The sequence below is a fragment of the Mugil cephalus genome, chromosome 2 (assembly GCF_022458985.1).
Source record: "Mugil cephalus isolate CIBA_MC_2020 chromosome 2, CIBA_Mcephalus_1.1, whole genome shotgun sequence".
Taxonomy (NCBI): Eukaryota; Metazoa; Chordata; class Actinopteri; order Mugiliformes; family Mugilidae; genus Mugil; species Mugil cephalus.
In genome coordinates, this window is record NC_061771.1 from 11,278,134 (window position 1) to 11,296,708 (window position 18,575).

Consider the following 18,575-nt stretch of genomic DNA (forward strand, 5'->3'; position numbering starts at 1 on the left):
TCCTTCATTGTGTGGTGAATCGGCGATTCATCGCAGCTTCGCTTGTTCCTCTCGCTCGCCGTATTCGGGCAGTGCGTGTTTGAAGGACAGGTCCCTGCCTCCAATCACGCGGCCCATGCAACACTTTCCAGCCAACCGGCACGAGCTTGTTCAATGTGCTCTTCCATTGATGGGGCAGCAGACACTTCCCCGTTGAAATGAAGGATACAAAGCGTGTCCCTGCGATGTGAGTCTCTTGGAGAGGAAACAGGGCACAGAAGACATCCGGTAATACTGCAGTCGTTTGTAAGTGGAGGACTCTGTGCGCCTATGGGGGTAAGCATTGTGAGACGCATCGTATTTGAGGAGATCGTGGTTATTTCAGCGTGATGACTAATTGTACTGGGAAATTGGGCGTTGCTTTGGTTCGCCCATATTCATTAGATGATTGACTCCTTCTCTTCAATATCTATGTGATTATCCACTGACAAACACCACATATGCAATGCTTTTCGATTTGTGATGATTTTGGTGGCTTGCCAACTCCTTTATACGTATTGGTTATTCTTGTCCAATCACAGTAAACTAAAATGTCACATGAGCGGCCCTCTTGCCAGTGATTGGTTCAAATTAGGTTTGTGGGCGGGACGTAGTGATGTTTTGTGACGGGGTGGAAAATGGCGGCTGTTCGTAGACGGTATTAACTTTATACTAGGCGAGTAATAACCACAGTAACAAACAGTTTTCACGTAATTTTTTTTAGAATGATTAAAATACGACTTGAGTGCATGTTTTTCTTTAACTTGCATATAACAGGACGCCGTCCCAAACGCTAGCATTATCTGTGCACGACTTTAGTTGATGAAGACAAGGGACCCAGTTCGAGTATTGAGACCCTCTTTAAGGTTTTATGTCATTAATAATTGTACCGTTTCTTTTCAGTTCACCACACTGAAGTAGTAGCCTGTTTTAAAGCAGTATTCTCCATATTCGCCTTTTCATGCCCACTCGTCGCTTTTTAGACCAAACTTGCGTGAAGTCTGTTAGTGGAAGATGTAAACACGGACCCGTTATCGGTAGGCGCGTGTTAAGAGTTGGTCACTACTTTGTTACAACTCGCGCAAACCTCAGAGCTAGAGCTGAAAATACTGCTTCCAGCCCACTGTTCACTATCCAGTGAGGACATGCGTTACTGCGTTATTTGAAGTGAACATTTCTCGTGAGTGTTCGTATAAACTCTGCGTCGTTGAATGGTGGTTTGGTTAACTCGGTGGGACACATCTCACTCTTTGCGGCGACAATGGATGATGCCAAACCTCGGTGCAGCAAAAGGCTGGTAAGTCTCAGTGGAGGGTGGCTAGGTCCTTTCATTGTCACACTATAAGCAGCTTTTACACATGTGTGTAATAATATGATGGGCGCGTTTTCGCCCCCAAGTGCGCTTTAAAACTGTGGCTGGTGTACGGTGGCCGAGAGAGCTCCACCCACTGCAACCTGAAGTATTGCGGACAGACAAAACTCAAACAAGTTAAGAAAACAATTACACGACAGGTGCACTGAGGATAATCTCAGCAGCAGCGAACACACAAACACACTGCAAGAAGCGCAAATAACAACAGAATTGTTCCCTGGACCCTATGAAGTGATGGACCAAACTCATTTTGTCACATACAGTCCAGTTTGATCTCAAGTGGGCCAGACCAGTAACTTAACAACATAATAACCTATAAGTAATGACAAGTCCAGATTTTTTCCATTTGTTTTAGTACAGATTTCTTAAGAAAAATAAGTGCAATTTGGGCACATTGCTGTCTGCTGTTTAGTCTTGGGTCTCAGTGTTGTGTTCTGTCCCCTTCTCTGACTAAAGCAGTTAACAGGGACTGCAGCAGTTGAGCAACTGTATTAATAGCAGTTGAAAAAAGCTTTGCAAATTCCTCCTACGGGCCAGATCAGACCCTCTGCCAGACCACTTTGGCCCATGGGCCGTAAGTTTGACGCCTGTGGACCATACACAGCTGGTGTTCAAAGCTTTATGAGTTCTGGAGTTGTTGACATTTGCTGCTGGTGAGTGGAAATTGGCTAAAACACAAGTTGCTTTTCTGCTTATTATCATTTTATTAACGCAATCTTCATAAGTATTTTGCTTATTATAAAGATACATGTAATGATTAATGTAATGTGTAATGACTTATGAAGCTGGATAAGCGTCTACTACTGTGTGTGATTATTCACGTGTCCAGTTGTAGATGGGAAGAAACTGTTGCGTCACTGGAGCGGGTCCACAGGACCTGCAGGGTTTAAGATCCAGGTCTTTGGCAGCGCTCTCACGGTTGTTGTTCACTATTGCTGCAGAAATGAAAACTAGAAAGAGCGAGATGTTTTCTGCGAATAACACCCAGTGTGTTTGGATTTACAAAGAATGTTGGGATGTATTACTATGTTTTGTTTCAATCGTTTGTTTGGGAAAATCCATCTGTAAACAATAGGTTGTTACTGACTGTTTACAAAAAACATATGCGTTGAATTGAGCTACAGACCAGGCCCAAGCAACCTCCCCCAGAGTTGGTTATTCCTGTATATATCAGTTACATTTTGGGTAGTTAGTTAATGTTTGTTTGTTCATTTACATTTGAAAAAAGGGTGACTCTATATTAAAATGGTCTGATCCTTACATCTGGTTTAGAACATGTGTTGCCCCAACAATATCAAGACACCAGTAAAAAGGTGTACGAGATCATGGAGGCCAAGGGGGTTGATGGCTCAGCCCTGAGCCATGCATCATGATCCACCTGGTGTTTCACCTGTTGTGTGCTCACTCTTCATATTTGTATTCACCTGTTCACTCCTCTGTCCCCCTCCCCAGCGGTCTGGCACCCGGCGACGTTACCACGATGACGGTATTTCAGATGAGGAGATTGATGGAAGGAGAATGTTTGACTTGGAGGAGAAAGTCAGCAGCAAGAGGTTCAGCTCTGACCGGATTATTCGCATGGAGGGAAAAGGTAGGCAGTCACTGTGAACCTAAAGCTGTCTGACTCTGAGCAGCTCTTCGCACAATGTTCCACTGCCCCTCAAATCCTGTTGGCTACGTGATCATTGTATATACAGAACTGTAATCTGATCGCAAACAATTACCCAAGAAGTATGTGGCGATGCATGTTCATGTTGGGTGTAACCGTACATCATCTGTTTAAGATATGAGAGAGAAATGTTCAGCCATAAATGACGCTGCCATGCAGTTCATGTTAGAAAGGGATAATAAGACTTTTCCTGTTTGTATTTCTGTATTCCTCAGACTTTTCCTATGAGTTCGTCCAGAGAGGTGGCCTGAGGGACCCACTCCTTTTTGAGAAGCCTGATGGACTTGGGATGAAGTAGGCTGTCTCTTCATGTTACGCTTCTTCCTTTCTTCCCCTCATCTACATGTACTTTACTAGGTCATTCATTTGTGCCTACACACTATCAACAGCTGTCCTGTAAATCCAGAATCTCAGGAACACCTTGAAGGCATTTCTACAAGTGCCAGTTTTTCTACAAGTGTCCAAATGGGAAGGATAAACTGATCTAAAATCTACTTTTGACCAAAGACCTCTATGCTACTTGTGAAAAGCTTTCACAATTGTACAATTTTCTAAAAGGCTAAACCAGGAAGTGAAGGCAATGCATATCCAAAAGGTCCGAGGTCAACTTCACCATGACATGAACACTCAAAACACTTTTGTTAATTCCTTCAAAATCTTCACTGCAAATTATTTGAGTTGGGCAAAAAAAGATGTAAATGTGACTGTTTTTTATGATGTAACACAAAAACGTCAGCCTTGTAATGATTAACCTCTTTTTCTGTAGGATGCCAGATCCTGACATCAGTGTCAATGAAGTCAAGATGTTTGTCGGTAAGACTTCAGATTCTATAGTCTGTATTAATTATTATATCATTTTGAAAAATGTTTCCAATTTATTTCTATCAAACTGCAGTCAGTTCATCTCAAAACTCAATAAGTCACTGGTTGTTAAACTCTTATTTTACTTTTTATTTTTTTCCTCAAATTGGAGTCATGCCTGAAGCAGTAATTAGACTAAACCACTTAATTCCAGTAGAACTTATAATATATCCACCTTTTTCATTTTAAACAAAGTGTGTTTTACATCATTTATTTTACAAAATGTAATTTAAATACTGACGGCGTTCAAACATCTGTAAATGTGATCTTTTACGTCACTCTGTCGCTAATGTAAAAACCCCACTTTCAGGTAGTAGACGCATGATAGACGTGATGGATGTGAGCACTCAGAAGGGGACAGAGATGTCCATGGCCCAGTGGACACGTTACTATGAGACCCCTCCGTCTCAGAGAGACAAGATCTATAATGTTATCAGCCTGGAGTTCAGCCACACCAAACTGGAGAACCTGGTCAAGAGACCTACCACCGTACGTACAGACATGAATATGTTTCAGTGTGTAAAAATGTTTTAAACTTTTACACTAATTTGAAATAGAAAACCTTTGAGCTGGGGGCAGTTCTTTCTCTCACCGTCTGTCTTAATGCCCCCTTCTTCTGTGTTCGTGTGCAGGTAGACCTCATAGACTGGGTGGACAACATGTGGCCTCGTCATTTGAAGGAGAGACAGAGAGATTCAACCAATTCCATCAATGACATGCAGTACCCCAAAGTACAGAAGTAAGTCCCTCACTGAGATTGACTGTATTAGACTGCCGTAAGGTTAGTAGGGCTGCAACAAACGATTCATCTATAAGTACTTTTTTTGATTAATCTGTCCACTGTTTTTTGAGTGGTTGATTAATCCTTTGGTAATACGCTGAATAATAAACAGAACTTTTACTGATAAACTTGTATTTAAACACTGCTTTGATAATATCTAAGTATGAAGAACCCGTTTCAAACTTTTACGTTCGATTCTATTCATCACAGAAGTTCACATTTATTCAGTGTAATTTTTTTCTTTTTAAACTATATTGTGTCATTAATTAGGGTACGTAGTGTTGAGTGTGATTTAACTTCAGTGACTTGAGTGCAGATTGTAATGGGAAATATAGCTGTATTATCCTGCTGTATTACGCATGTATCGTTCTGTAGAGGGTCACCATTCACACTCTCATGCTCCTACACTCAATTTCAGATGATCAGTTAACTAACGTTAGAGGAAACACAGTAGACAGGGAAGGACATGGACGCTCCAGAGATATCTGTTGTATTACTGCCCTCTGCAGGATAAACCTGTTGACAAGACCAAGTGTCTCAGGTGTCATGGTCTTTTCAGCAAACACAGCAACACATTCCAACAAAGTTGCCTTTTCATTCATTTATTCATTTTTGGTATCGTAATAAAGAATTTTATCTTGTTAGTTTGGTTTAGTTTACACGTCTACTGGATTTTATGTTGTTGCTGAATAAGTTTTGTCTTTGCAGGTACTGTCTGATGAGCGTTGAGGGCTGTTACACAGACTTTCACATTGACTTTGGAGGGACTTCGGTTTGGTACCACATTCTGAGAGGGACCAAGGTGAGGAATGAAGGAGTTTGTCGTTTTTAGAGATGTCTTTTCTGTTACTGCCTATTAGAGGAAGTAACAATAGGTAAAAAAGTACTATATAAACACAAGTCCATTCATCACATAAACTCTGTTTTTATGTGTTAAATTTTGGTAATTGATAAGAAAGACTACAGCCCAGAATCTGAGCGATCGCGTCACAGCCAACTACAGACATTGGGGTTCGTTTTGAACTCTATGTGTGTGTTTGCAGGTGTTCTGGCTGATCCCTCCAACCTCCCAGAACCTGCAGCTCTATGAGGAGTGGGTGCTGTCAGGAAAACAGGGAGATCTTTTCCTGGGAGACAGAACATCCGACTGCCAAAGGATTGAACTGAGGCAGGGCTGCACCTTCTTCATACCCTCAGGTGTGCATTGAACTCACCGTACGCTGAATGTTAATCATGTGACAGAAGGACAGTATTAAACTGTGTGCTTTAAAAAAAAAAAAAAACACATCAGGTTGGATTCACGCTGTGTACACCCCTGTGGACTCTATGGTGTTTGGAGGAAACTTCCTGCACAGCTTCAACATCCCCATGCAACTCAATATCTCTAACATAGAAGACAGAACGCGGGTAGGTGCAGACACACTCTCCTGAGAGCTCTAAATAACAGCAGGGGATGGTTTCCTAGAAAACACCTTTCTCCTTTACTGCAGGTGCCGGTGAAGTTTCGTTACCCCTTCTACTATGAGATGTGCTGGTATGTGCTGGAGCGCTACGTCTTCAGTCTCACCAAGACCTCCTACCTGACGCCAGAGTTTCAGAAACACTCCCTGGGCATTGGTATGTACACAAGCTCTGATGTCTCTGTTAAATAACAATGATCAGTTATCAATAATTCGTTATTGATAACTGGAACAATGGAGACTTTTCATGTCTCTACACCAGCCTAAAGGATTTCTGAAAAATTAGCTTTTTGATAGCTTCAGGTTTGATTTCCAGTTTATTAGGCCCATTCATGAGTCAAGTACTAGAGGGAGTTTTCGGTAGAAGTGTCTGAATTAGTCTCCCACGCAATTACTGACGCTTAGGCGTCAATGTAACTACAGCATATTTCAGTAGAGTGGATATATGCTTCCCACGTCTTCATCACAACCCACACACACACAGGCACGTCTTCACATGCAACACTGACAATAGATGGAGAAAGTCAGCAGAATCCTAACTAATCCAAAAATGTGCGGAGGAGGAGGAAATGAGGTGAGCGTAGCCTTCTAGGCATATCAGTAGCAGCCTCTGACAGGCATAATTGAGGGTGTGGCAGATCCACAGTGTTCCCAACGGTTCCTTACTACAACTTAAATGTCAGATGTGATGATCCAAAACCTGATTAACCTGCATACTGCACTTTAAAATGAGTCAAATAAATGTGAGTAATCAGTTCAATTTCAGCTTTAGTGTTGCACAAAGTAACAAACCCATTTTGTTGATTAATTTTCATTGATTGTCACTGGACGAACCAAGTGGTTTCTTGGTGCTTATGTTGAGTGTAACTGATTCATGATACTGTAGCGTTAGCACCTGATAGGAGTCGCACCCAAACAATTTTGGGATGAATACACCCACCGTTCAGCCCATTGTCTGTGGTTTATTTGCAAATAAATGTCTCATCTTTCCATCTTTAAGGTCTGAAGAAACCCGCTGGCCTGGGACTGGCCAGTGAGCACGTCAAAGAGGAGGAGGACGAGGAGGAGGAGGAGGATGAGGAAGACGAGGATGGCAGTGGTAGTGATGAAGAAGATTTAGGGCAACAGTCTGACAAGGACCTTAAAGTCCACATGACTCCGTTTGAGCTGGAGGGGCTGTGGAACCTGCTGGGTAAACTGGAGTCTCTGCCCTCCAACAAAAAGTGTGTTCCAGCAGGGATACACAACGCACCAGCACTCATTACACACATCAAGGTACACTCATTTGTATGGTTCACCTCTTTGGTATAATAAAGCTCTTTTCTTGATCTTTCATGCAGTTGTGTCAACATTTGTTCCGTTCTCCTGCAGGCGCTGCTAAAGGAACATGCCAATGACAGTCCCAAACTGTCCTATGTGGGAAAACCCATCGTTAAGTGGCCGAAGAGGGTGAGCAATCTTCACTGTTAGTCAAATATTACACCAGAAATCATGTTGTGCTTGTGTTTAACTTTTCTCCCCCCCTCCGCCAGCCGTCATGGTACCAGCCTCCTCCTCCTCCACCTCCACCTCCTCGTCCTAAACTGGCCTCCACTCCGATCATCCCGCGGCCTCAGAAACCAGCTTCTTCCATGTCTGTGCTGAGGCGGCGCAGGGTCAGGTAACAACGTGTGCACAAAAGATAAATGATGGAGAAAGAGAGCGATTTAGCAAAGATGGTGTTGAGTGCTGGTTTGGTCACTTTCAGTCATGTTCGGCTCAGTGAATCCGTGTTCTCCTCTCCAGATGTAAGCGCTGTGAAGCCTGTATGAGACCAGAGTGTGGAGACTGTAACTTCTGCAGAGACATGAAAAAGTTTGGAGGCCCAGGGAAGCTCAAGCAGACCTGTGTGCTACGGCAGTGTCTCTCTGTGAGTAACACACTTATTAAAGTTGACCAGTTGTTATTGAGTCAATATTCTCTGGTCAGACGAAACCGGTCACGGCCGTTCCTGCTTGTTTTGTTGTTCCTGTTGTTTATAGACATAACAAATGAACTTTGTGTCGCAGCCACTGGTGTAATAACTTGTTCTCTCTCAGTGGTGCATTCATGGATAATGGGAACCCTGAAGGACATAAACAATCAAGTCTTTAATGCACATTAAATGACTATTTCCCATTGAAGTTTCTCATTGTCCTATCCATAAACATTTGACATATCTTAAAGTGATTTCTCATTAAATGTTAAGTCCAAGTGACTTTACTTTAGTGTTACTTGTTTAACACCTGGTGTGTTTGCACTGTTATTTTAAACTCCCTGATAGACACTAGAAACATCCGACTAATTTTCTTTGTTGAGTTCACAAGCAACAGTGTTTACATTACACGTTATCCACTAGTGACATTGAAAACTCACTGTTCTTGGAGGAGAACTCCACACTTTCCCCATTTTGCTGCCAGGTGTCCATATGTAAATAAACCTGACTGAGCTCAAACGAAACTGATTTCCAGTCTAGTTTCTCTGCACTTTGCAGCGTTTTCAGAAGACTACAGCAGATATCAGAATATTTTGAATCACTCATCATAATTTTCTTTATATATTCTCTAACATTGCCACTGTGCGACTTTCTCTCTCGTGCAGCCGGGCCTTCCTCTGTCTGCAGTGTGTGAGATCTGCAAGGAGCCCAACCAAGAGGAAACTGGGGAACTGTCCCTCACTCTGATGGAGTGCTCCAACTGTGCACAGATAGTCCATCCTGCCTGCCTCACGGTACAGCATATACTAACCTGAGTATATCGCACCATGCCAGTATGTAGCTCCTAAATATATAGCTCCCTGTTCTGCAGTGGCCAAAGCTACATCTGTTAACTTAAGTCTAAACATGTGGACTTTATTTATCCCACGGTATAAATAAAATGCCTACATACGTGCCTACACACCTACCTACCTACACTATATCAGTTACTAGCTTGGAGTTCATTCTAAGTGACTCGTGTTGCTGGGATCCACTGTTTACATTTAACTCAGCCCTGAGTACGGGCAGTGTTGGAATAGTTTAACTAGAACTAAGAACAAGCTGCCCATGAATAACTGTAACCAAGGACACTTGAAGTCTGGCTGGTAACCGCCCATGATCCAGACCAGACAGTTTGTAAACTACAGTGAGGAGTGTTTCCAACACTAATGGATATTTATTGAGTACATGACCAAAGAGAAATGTACCCAGATGAATTCAGCTCTTGACACTATACATGACCAGTTCTCCAAAATATAATGTGAACGCACTGCACGAGTGTCTTCAGGTAGAGAAGACAGATATTCTGCAGTCGTCTGATGGAACAAGTATTTCACTTGCTGAATACAGAACATGAGTCAGAAAGAAATAAGGAGGACAGTGAAAATGATGCACAGAGAATAGCTTAGTGGCTTTACTGTTGAAGCCAAATTTAATTAAAGTTTTTAGCAGTTTTTACGTAAACGTAATTTGTAATCGTTGCATTCTGTTTTTTTTTTTTTTGTACACCGTGTTTTTCTTTTTCCTTTATTATTTTCTTTAAGATTGTATTAATAATGACAGTCCTAATTTTCTGCATCTTCCTCTGCAGGTCCAAGGGGAAGGAGTGGTGAATAAAGACCTGCCCAGCTGTTGGGAGTGTCCAAAGTGTGTCCAGGGGATCACTGATCCAGAGGTAAACAACATCTTATCCAACAGTCAACAGTCTATTAACCCCGTGTTCACACACACTTGGCTAGTGTTTCAAAGCTAATGGGTATTGTGTGTCTTCTTTTTGTTTTTCATGATTTACCCTTTTCCTTTTGTACTCTGGTTGCTTTACTTTCCGTTTTCTTTGACTTTAATTTGAATCCGTCAGTCATCAGGTAGTGATGAATCGTTGGCTGCAGGCCACCGACAGCACATCCGCCCCCACGGCCCCCTGGTCCTCAGGCTGGGTCCCGGGCCCTCTGCTACCATAGGGGGTCCTGTGGGCTCCCAGCAGGATGGGGAGGTTGTCCACTGTGGTTTCTTCCCTTCTCCTCTTCCATCCTGCTCTTCCTCCTCCTCCGCTTCACTTCTGTTGGTGGCGGCCCCTCTGCCTTCTCAGCCAATCAGCTCGAGACTGGTGAGAGGTGCCGGCTACTCTGCGTACATCCTTCCGTCTGTCGCGTGCACCCCATCACTTTTTTCCCCTTTTTTTTCTGAACTGTGGAAAGCTACAGAGAATCATTTCATTTGTTTGAGAGTTGTGTCACTGCTTTTTTTTTTTTTTTTTTTTTTTTTTACGCTGCCTTTCGATAAGATTAAATTCTGTTCTGTTTTTGCTTCTCCATACATTCTGAATAATTTAGTTTTCATGGCTAATCACAAACAGCTATGACAAGGTATGAGTAAAGTGCTCTTATAGTGGAAGCGGTTTCCCCAGGGAACGTGCTGAGGCCTTGAGGTTTTTCTACATGGTGCAGATGACAAGCCAGATTAGTAGTAGTTGTTTTTTTTTTAGTGTGATACAGTTTTGTGTGTTTAATCTCTATCAGACACTTCACTGTCTCGTGTTCACCACCTGTGAATTGTGTCCAGAAATGAAACAATCACCATGCTCCATATCCTTTTAATGACAGCAGCAGAATGTTGTTATCCACTGTATTTTCTTTTGTTTTTGAACCACCCAAAAAACCCCACGTTTTCTAACCTCCACCTCACCCACAAACACCTCGATTTCTCCTTCCCTTTCTTCTCTGTCCTCACCTTCCTCTCAGTCTGATTCACTGTGAGCAAGCTTTATTGACATGAATCAAATTAAATGTGGCTGTGTAAAAAAGCCTGAACCGAATGTGAACCTTTTCTGTTTTTGGTGAGTAGATTTATAAATGGAACGTGCACAGTTTCAAACTTCAGAAATATGGGCAGGCAATGGGTCAGCGGGCTTGAGTTTTTTGTGATTCCAAAGACTGGAAGGAAGCTGACGTGTTGACGAGTAGAAAACTTTCTGAGGACCGCTCATCGGATTACGACCTTAAGAAATATTTTGCATATTCTTCAGTGGTGGTAAATTCTTCAACACATGCACATGTTATGATTTCCGGGTTTGCAAACGACCTTCCAAATAAGCCTTTTGTGTTTTGCAAACAAATCTTGTGGATGTAATAATAATAAGAAATATAACTTGTTGGGTTTAAATGAGGAAATGCATGTTCAGGAAGAAAGGAGTGCAGGATGTTTCTTGAAAGAACACCTCTCCTACTTTTCAGTGGGTGAATTAATCAGGCTTTTGGGCTCGTGTTGCAGCCAATGGCATGAGGGGAATATACCTCATGCCATTGGCTGCGAATCAGCAAATGTGTGATCTATTTTAAAAGGTGCAAATTGCAGGTTTTACTACGAGTCTCTCAACATAGCACATCTAAACATTGGACATCTGTTGGCCTCAGTACACGCAAGACTGCCTCACAAAACCAGAAGCCCTTTACAAGAAAAGAAAAATTGGTGAAAATATAATTAAAATGTTAATAGGTGAAAGTATGTAGTAATCTAAAGACAATTAATGTTCTTTCACAATTATTGTCTGGTTGTATTTCAGAGCTCTTAGAAAAAAAGTGACTTTTTGACTAACCATATTGACTAGTATAGTATAGTATAGTGAAGTATAGTATAGTATAGTATCATGTGTCAATACTTACCATCTAGTGTTTTATATTTGAACAAACTAATGCGTGCTTCATAAATTCTCTTTATAAGATTGTATATTTATTTATTTATTTATTTATTTAAATCTTAAGTGTCAGTGAAGGACAGAAGACATGACTTCATGACATCATTTGCCTTCACCTTGTTTGTCACACTGTGTTTAACTCCATATACTGTTAATGCAGTTCTTATTGTTTATCATGGCTTTGAGTGGGGTCCAGTTTGACGCTTCATGAGGCTTTTCCATTCCAGTTGTTTGCAGATGTGTAAATGACCAAATATTTATTCATGCAAAGCAAAACCTGTCGGAGGAAGAATCTCAGAGACCCGGGGTTATTTTTGTTAATATTTTTTCTTCTCTTTCCGAAACAGTCAAAAGGCGACAGAGGGGACGGCCTTCCAGTGGTAAGTCTTTATCACGCCTTTGCTTTAGGATTTTCAGTTTGCTCTTGAAAGCACTTGTCCATAGTTTTATGTTTTTATGACTATTCAGCCTTCTCTTCCTTCCTCCCCACGTCCAGAAAAGAAAATCCTCTTCCCTGCTAGACGCGCGTATAGCTAAGATTTACAGACGACAGCGACACAGCCGTGATGGGGACGACTCTGCCAGTGATGACGATGATGGTTTGTCTTGGTTAAAAGTTAAACAAAATCAGAATTTGTGATTACTTTATTTTTACCTGCTCGTCTCTCCCATTCATTCGTGCATCTCTGCAGCATCTCATCGAAGAAAGATGCTTCATGCCCGAGCGGGGAGCCACTCCTCCAGGAAGGCGTTCGGTGCCAACAGGAGAGGCCTGCTGAGAGGAGGCTCGGCTCACAGAGGAAACAGAGGAGCTCTTGTGTCTCAAAGCTCCTCCGTCCTCAAACTGAAGCGAGGGATGGGCATAAGGGAGGCTGGGCGCAGGGGACGAGGCGTGAGGCTGCGGGGCGGCTCCAGCATGCAGCGGAGGGGGGACGAGTTTGAGGATTCGGACGACGATGACGACGACGACGACGACGAGGACGAGGAAGAGGAGGAGGAGGAGGAGGAAGAGGAGGACAGTGAAGACGGAGACAGGGAGCGACAGCATCGACGGCGCAGGAGGAGACACAGGACTGATGATGAAGAGGATGATGATGATGAAGACAGCGAGGGGCAGGAGTTCGACCCTGAGGAGGAGGAGATGGACACTCTGGAAGACGAAGAGGATGAAGACGTCCAGGACGAAGGGCACTGGGATTCAGACCCAGAACCTCCGGTGCTTCTGGTGTCTGATCTGAATGACGACCTGCTGAGTGGCTCCTACCTGACGGTCACTCTGCAGAGCCCCCACAAGACCAAGAGACAGTCCGGTAAGACTTCACACCAAACACTCACTGTGTGTCCAGGTTCAATTCATACTCAATATTTGTTCTGTACGTTCTCATAATCTGTGAAGCAAGCAGAAATAACTTCATCTCTAACAGAGACTGTTTGCTGTTCAGGCTCCATCGTTCCAAAGCTGGAAGCAGCCATGGGTCAGAGGAGCGCTTCAGTCAGCGGAGGAGTTCAGCAGGGCTTCATCCAGAGAAAGACGGCTCTGTCCAAACCTTCACGGCTCAAACACGACTCCACATCCGACAGCATTTCCCCCAGAGGACCTGGCAGGTAGAGTCATTCATACAACATTATTACAGTGCTGCATTTGACCTGGGTCCAGTTCGTCTTCACAGGAAAGTCGAGAAAAAGTTCTGACACACCTGTAATACTACATGCTTGCAAACTGAATTGTGATTGGTCATGATAATCAAATCAAAACAAGAGCGTATGCATTTGATCGGCCTGTGGGTAACATGTGTTCACACTGAAAACAAACCTTACGGATGTATAATAGACCTGGCAGCTCTGCGTTTGGTTTGGTGATGATTGACTAGAACACTTTATACAGAGAACAGTTCAGTTTCTATCTAACCTGAACGACTCTGACGTCTTTAACTCAATTTATGTTTTGTTTGTTGTTCATCTCAAAGGCCTCGTCTGAGGGGTGGCCACGGGGACAAAGGCAGTAGAACCCGCTCATCGTCATCTTCAGAAGACGAAGCTGCTCCTGCGTCCTCCTGTCTGTCTCCCCTGTCCTTACTCAATCTGCCGTCCTTCAAAGACGTGGGCAATGAGAGAGAAGGGGAAAAGGAGGTGTGGGTGTCTGTGTTCAGATACTTGACCAGAGCTGAGCTGCTGGCCTGCATGACCGTGTGTAGGGCGTGGTATAAGTGGTATGTTGAGCAGTTTTACACTCGTGAATATGTGCTGTATGTAGAAGTTTCTCCAGAGCTCCACAGCTTGTGCTTTAACCAACCCTGTCTCTGTTCTGTGCAGGAGCTGTGATAAACGTCTGTGGAGCCACATTGATGTGAGTCGGTGCAGCCCGCTCAGCAACCAAGCCCTGGCAGGCATCATCAAACGCCACCCCACCTCGCTGGATCTGTCCTGGACACCCCTGGCCAAGAGACAGCTCAACTGTTTGCTCACTAGGCTCCCAGGTACAAACACACACTATCGCGCACGCATTTCTAAGTGTGCCTACGTATGCGTCTCATCATTCCGCCTGTGTTCATGTGTCCAGGTCTTAGGGAGCTGAGGGTGACTGGTTTGTCCTGGTCCTGTCTGTCAGCGCTGGTTTCTCCCACTCTGCCACACCTGCGCCTGCTGGACTTGCGCTGGTGTGACGGCCTGAAAGACGCACAGATTAAAGAGATCATCACTGTACCTGGTCAGTGAGTTATTCCCTGAGCTCTACCTGGATGTTTATGTGGAAGGATTCTACACACTTCTACACAGTGGGGAGGTGCTGCAGCATAATGTAGTGTGTGTGTGTGTGTGTGTACGCAGCAGATCTGTAATGTTTTTTGTAAAGGGACCCTCATGTAAACCACAGTAAAATCCAGAGAAAATTATAAATTTAATTCTGAATTTGGCAGCTAGACAGATGAATGTGTCTAATATAGTCAGCAGTGGAGTGTCTTTACTGCCACCTGGAGGCAGGAGGTGTGTGTTCCATCTGCAGCCTCTAACAGGGTGATGTTTCACACTGTCAAACATGTACACACAACAGATCAGCTGGTTTCTTTCCAAAGAAGCATCAGACTGTTGAATAAAAACCACAGAGAGGTCACGTCAGACTTATTTTGGATACTGGTAAATGTCCAGTCACGTCCATTCAGAACTCAGAGTAACCAGTTTACTTGTGGATAATTACCTAATTGCATTACAACCTAATTATGTCCGTACCGTTTGCTACCCAGATTGCATGTACAAATGTAGAATCTAAATGAATTACTTTTTTTAAAAGATTTTCCCCCACCACTTTGTTTTAAACTGAAGATTGTCGATCATTCTAAGGACCAACCCACACAACTACGACACATAGAAAACAATTGACATCTGTGTAGAAGGTCTTGGCAAACATTTGAGATTATTTATTCATAATGTTAAACTTCAGATCTTGGGCCACGTGCAAGTTTCCTTCCACATACTCACATGTTAAACTCAAGTTAAACTCTGTATCCTCCCTCACTGATCTGCTCAGTTCAGATGAACATTGTCTGACTATGTTTAGGTTTGGAGTCGTCCCGCAGCCGACTGAAGAACATGGTGACGCTGTGTCTGTCCGGTCTGGACGTCAGTGACTCCACTCTGAGGCTCATTCAGCGACACATGCACCAGCTGGAAAAGCTGGACCTGGCTCACTGCAAGGACATCACGGATTCCTCCATCGCACTGCTGGCGGCAGCAGGGACTCACACTCGCAACAACCTCACTGAGCTCATTCTGGCAGGTGTGTGTTTGAGCACAGCTTCTCTCCAGTTGAACTGTCTCCTGGCCTGTTACTCAGCCTGTTTCTGGGTTGTTTGTCTGTCTTCACAGTCGCGTTTACCTCATGACACGGCTTCTTATATGATGCGTGCCACCATTCCTTACGCTTAGAAGTCATAGAAGGGTTTCAGTTTTGGTTACAGATGATCATTAGTGATTCTTAGTTGAGCATTTTCTTTTTCATGAGCCACCTGATCCAAATCCTGGATGTTGTGATGACTGAAGAAAAACTAAAAACTCATTAAACTAATTTACATTGTGTGTGTCTTTGTCCAGGTTGCAGCGAGTTAACAGACGGCTGTCTGTCTTACCTGAAGCGTCTCTCTTCTCTGACTTTGTTGGACCTCAGAGGTTGCAGGGGCATTAGCAGACGAGCCTGCGACAGCTTCATTTCTGACTTGTCTCATGTGGCTCTCTATTGTATGATGGAGGAGAAGTTCATCCAGCGCCTGGACTAACACAGTTACAGTACTGTCTAAGAGGGAAGAACCTTTGTCGTTGTTGTATATATTTTTATATTCTCAAACCAGCTTGTCCCGGCGGCCTTAAGGTACCGTAAGTATGAGTATTACGTACAGAAATGTCCCTTTGTGATAAGTGAGGAGAAACACTGAAACTCCCACCTCTTCTCATCCAGCAAGACAGTTTAACAGAATATGAGCATAATCGTAAATCAACAAGTTAACTGACTTTTTTGTAATTTCTTGTAGGTTTGCATTTTCTACATCTTTTGAACATACTTTACTGTATAAAGGGGTATAAAGGTGTCTTTAAGTAGTAAAAATACTGGGGGAAAAACAACCTTGTTTACTTGAACACAGTGGATACCTGTGATTAACATCGTGGTATTTTGTTTCTGAACAGTGAATTCCACATTTTCTTTTTTTTTTTTGTTTCACTAAGACATGTGGTATTAAACAGTTTGAATACTTAATAAAATGTGAATTGTTGAGGTTTTCATGTGTACATCTAAGTATCCCACGGAAACGGCTTCATCTGTCAGCAACAGGCACGGAGTGTGACAATGCACAACACAATAACTTCATTAAACCACATACATAATAAATACTGAAGTTTCCCTTCCTATCATGACAAAACAAAACATGAAACTTTTTTAGTTTGTTGTTTAAAGTTGAAAAGCTCATGTTAAAAAAGGAAAAATGACTCGATGAAAGAAACAATGACAACAAGGTGGAAACGTGTCAGCCAGATTAAGAAACACAATGAATCATTTTATTTCATGTGTGAACAACTCTTGGTAAAATTATACTATTAGTTTTCTGTCTTTCAAGGGAATGTGTCTCATGAGACTCTGAAAAATGCTATATTTAAGCGTCTGAGACGCAGCATAGCAAACTGTAGCACCCTGATTTTATTTCATTAGCAGACGCATGTACAGTGGGAATAAAAAGTGTAAAGTTTTTGTGATGTAACAAAGAACTACTTTTACTTTGAAAATGTACTGCCTGTGAGGTGCCACTGAAAACCAAAGAGATACGCTTCAGAGAAGAAAACTGAATAAAATACTTTGCAAACTTCTTTACAACTGGATCTTTTCCCATGTTCAGAATCAAATTCTCATCAAGTGCGTGGAGCCCTACACACCTGTCTGCACCTGAAAGACACGTTCCTGACTGAGCCTGCGACAAGAACCATGGATCCAAAAGAGCTCACAAAACATCAACAGAGTTGAAAAATGTCACACACACAAGAGTACAAAAACGTTTCGATCCAATCTTATTTATATAGCATTAGAATCTTTATTCTTCTTTTGTTTCACAACATTTATAAAGAACCAAGCCCAAACCCCCTAGAGCAGTGGTCGGCAACACTCAACACTCAAAGAGCCATTTGGACCCGTTTCCCATAGAAAAGAAAACACTGGGAGCCATAAAACCCCTTTGACATCTAAAATGTAGACAACACTGCATATATCGCTTTTACCTCAATGCTAGGCCTATGTATAAAAACTATATTGTGTTGCACTTATAAAAAGAAAGAACTGCAACAGAAAGCAACATGTTGTTTATGCACAGGAATACATTTTGAACATTTTGAAAAAAGCAGATTGAACGTAACACTGCATATATCGTTTATTACTTCTATGCTAGGTATAAAAAAACTATAGTGTGTTGCATTTATGAAATGAAAGAATTGCTACAGAGAAAACAAAATTGTATTTATGCATACATAACAGGGATTTATCCACGGTTGGCCTATCTGCGGTGGAAAAGTTCAATAAATAGCGGGCTGGACCTGCCGGCGGGTGTCGCACATCGGCAGTCGTGACGTATATTACGAGCGACAAAAAATTAAACACATTTCATTTTAATGTTACAAGATTACCATAAATTCTAATTTATTATAATTATGTTTAAAAAACCAAAGAACTAAAATAAAATACATTTGAATTAAATACTCGATAGCAAAGAGTATATGCGCTGCAATGCACTGTGGGTGTTAAGTGTTTTTTGATGTTACGACCTAGTATATACAGTCAGTGGTTACGACCATGAGTGTGAGTGGTGGTGTGGCATTCAATGTCATTCAGTTGTTGTGTAGCTCTTGTTTGTTCACTACTGGCTGAACATTTGCCGCTTTTCTGAGGCAGTTAGCGTGAAAAAGTGAACGACTTTTATTCAGCGTCGTTGCCCCGCTCTGCTCGCTGCAGAGAGCCGCAGCAGAGGAACGGAAGAGCCGCTAGCGGCTCCGGAGCCGCGGGTTGCCGACTCCTGCCCTTGAGCAAGTAGCACAGCTAACAGGAAGAAACCTGGAGCAGACCCAAGCCTATATTGACGGAAACATCTGATTGAGGGTAGAGAAAGAAAAAGAAGAGCAGGAGGAACAAGTTGATGCATACATTTGTCATATACAGAACTGTTCATACATGTAGCATGTAAACCTGAGATGAAGAGGT

The 18,575-nt window shown here is 42.7% G+C and overlaps 1 protein-coding gene across 3 annotated transcripts; it reads left to right on the plus strand.

Moving 5' to 3' along the window:
- Positions 1 to 147: 147 nt before the first annotated feature.
- Positions 148 to 16,611, plus strand: kdm2aa (lysine (K)-specific demethylase 2Aa). Of its 3 annotated transcripts, none has more exons than XM_047578776.1 (26): positions 148 to 315; positions 2,843 to 2,981; positions 3,275 to 3,353; positions 3,826 to 3,872; positions 4,231 to 4,409; positions 4,553 to 4,659; positions 5,410 to 5,503; positions 5,745 to 5,898; positions 5,993 to 6,108; positions 6,192 to 6,318; positions 7,162 to 7,436; positions 7,533 to 7,610; positions 7,694 to 7,821; positions 7,947 to 8,070; positions 8,781 to 8,909; positions 9,746 to 9,829; positions 10,013 to 10,261; positions 12,196 to 12,228; positions 12,345 to 12,447; positions 12,541 to 13,158; positions 13,291 to 13,453; positions 13,816 to 14,058; positions 14,162 to 14,325; positions 14,409 to 14,555; positions 15,402 to 15,620; positions 15,935 to 16,611. In XM_047578776.1, the coding sequence occupies exons 1-26, from the start codon at positions 310 to 312 to the stop codon at positions 16,114 to 16,116; spliced, it is 3,987 nt and encodes a 1,328-aa protein (XP_047434732.1). In that variant the 5' UTR covers positions 148 to 309; the 3' UTR covers positions 16,117 to 16,611. The 3 variants fall into 3 exon arrangements, with proteins under 3 accessions (XP_047434732.1, XP_047434731.1, XP_047434733.1); XM_047578775.1 differs by lacking the exon at positions 148 to 315 and adding an exon at positions 636 to 1,315; XM_047578777.1 differs by lacking the exons at positions 148 to 315; positions 10,013 to 10,261 and adding an exon at positions 637 to 1,315.
- The last annotated feature ends 1,964 nt before the right edge of the window (positions 16,612 to 18,575 follow it).

What these genes read in the sequence shown, in the direction of transcription:
- kdm2aa (XM_047578775.1), top strand. Translation starts at nt 1,280, where the DNA reads ATGGATGATGCCAAACCTCGGTGCAGCAAAAGGCTG. An exon ending in CCTGATGGACTTGGGATGAA is followed by an intron (nt 3,354 to 3,825) that starts GTAGGCTGTCTC and finishes CTTTTTCTGTAG; the next exon opens with GATGCCAGATCCTGACATCA. An exon ending in CACTCATTACACACATCAAG is followed by an intron (nt 7,437 to 7,532) that starts GTACACTCATTT and finishes GTTCTCCTGCAG; the next exon opens with GCGCTGCTAAAGGAACATGC.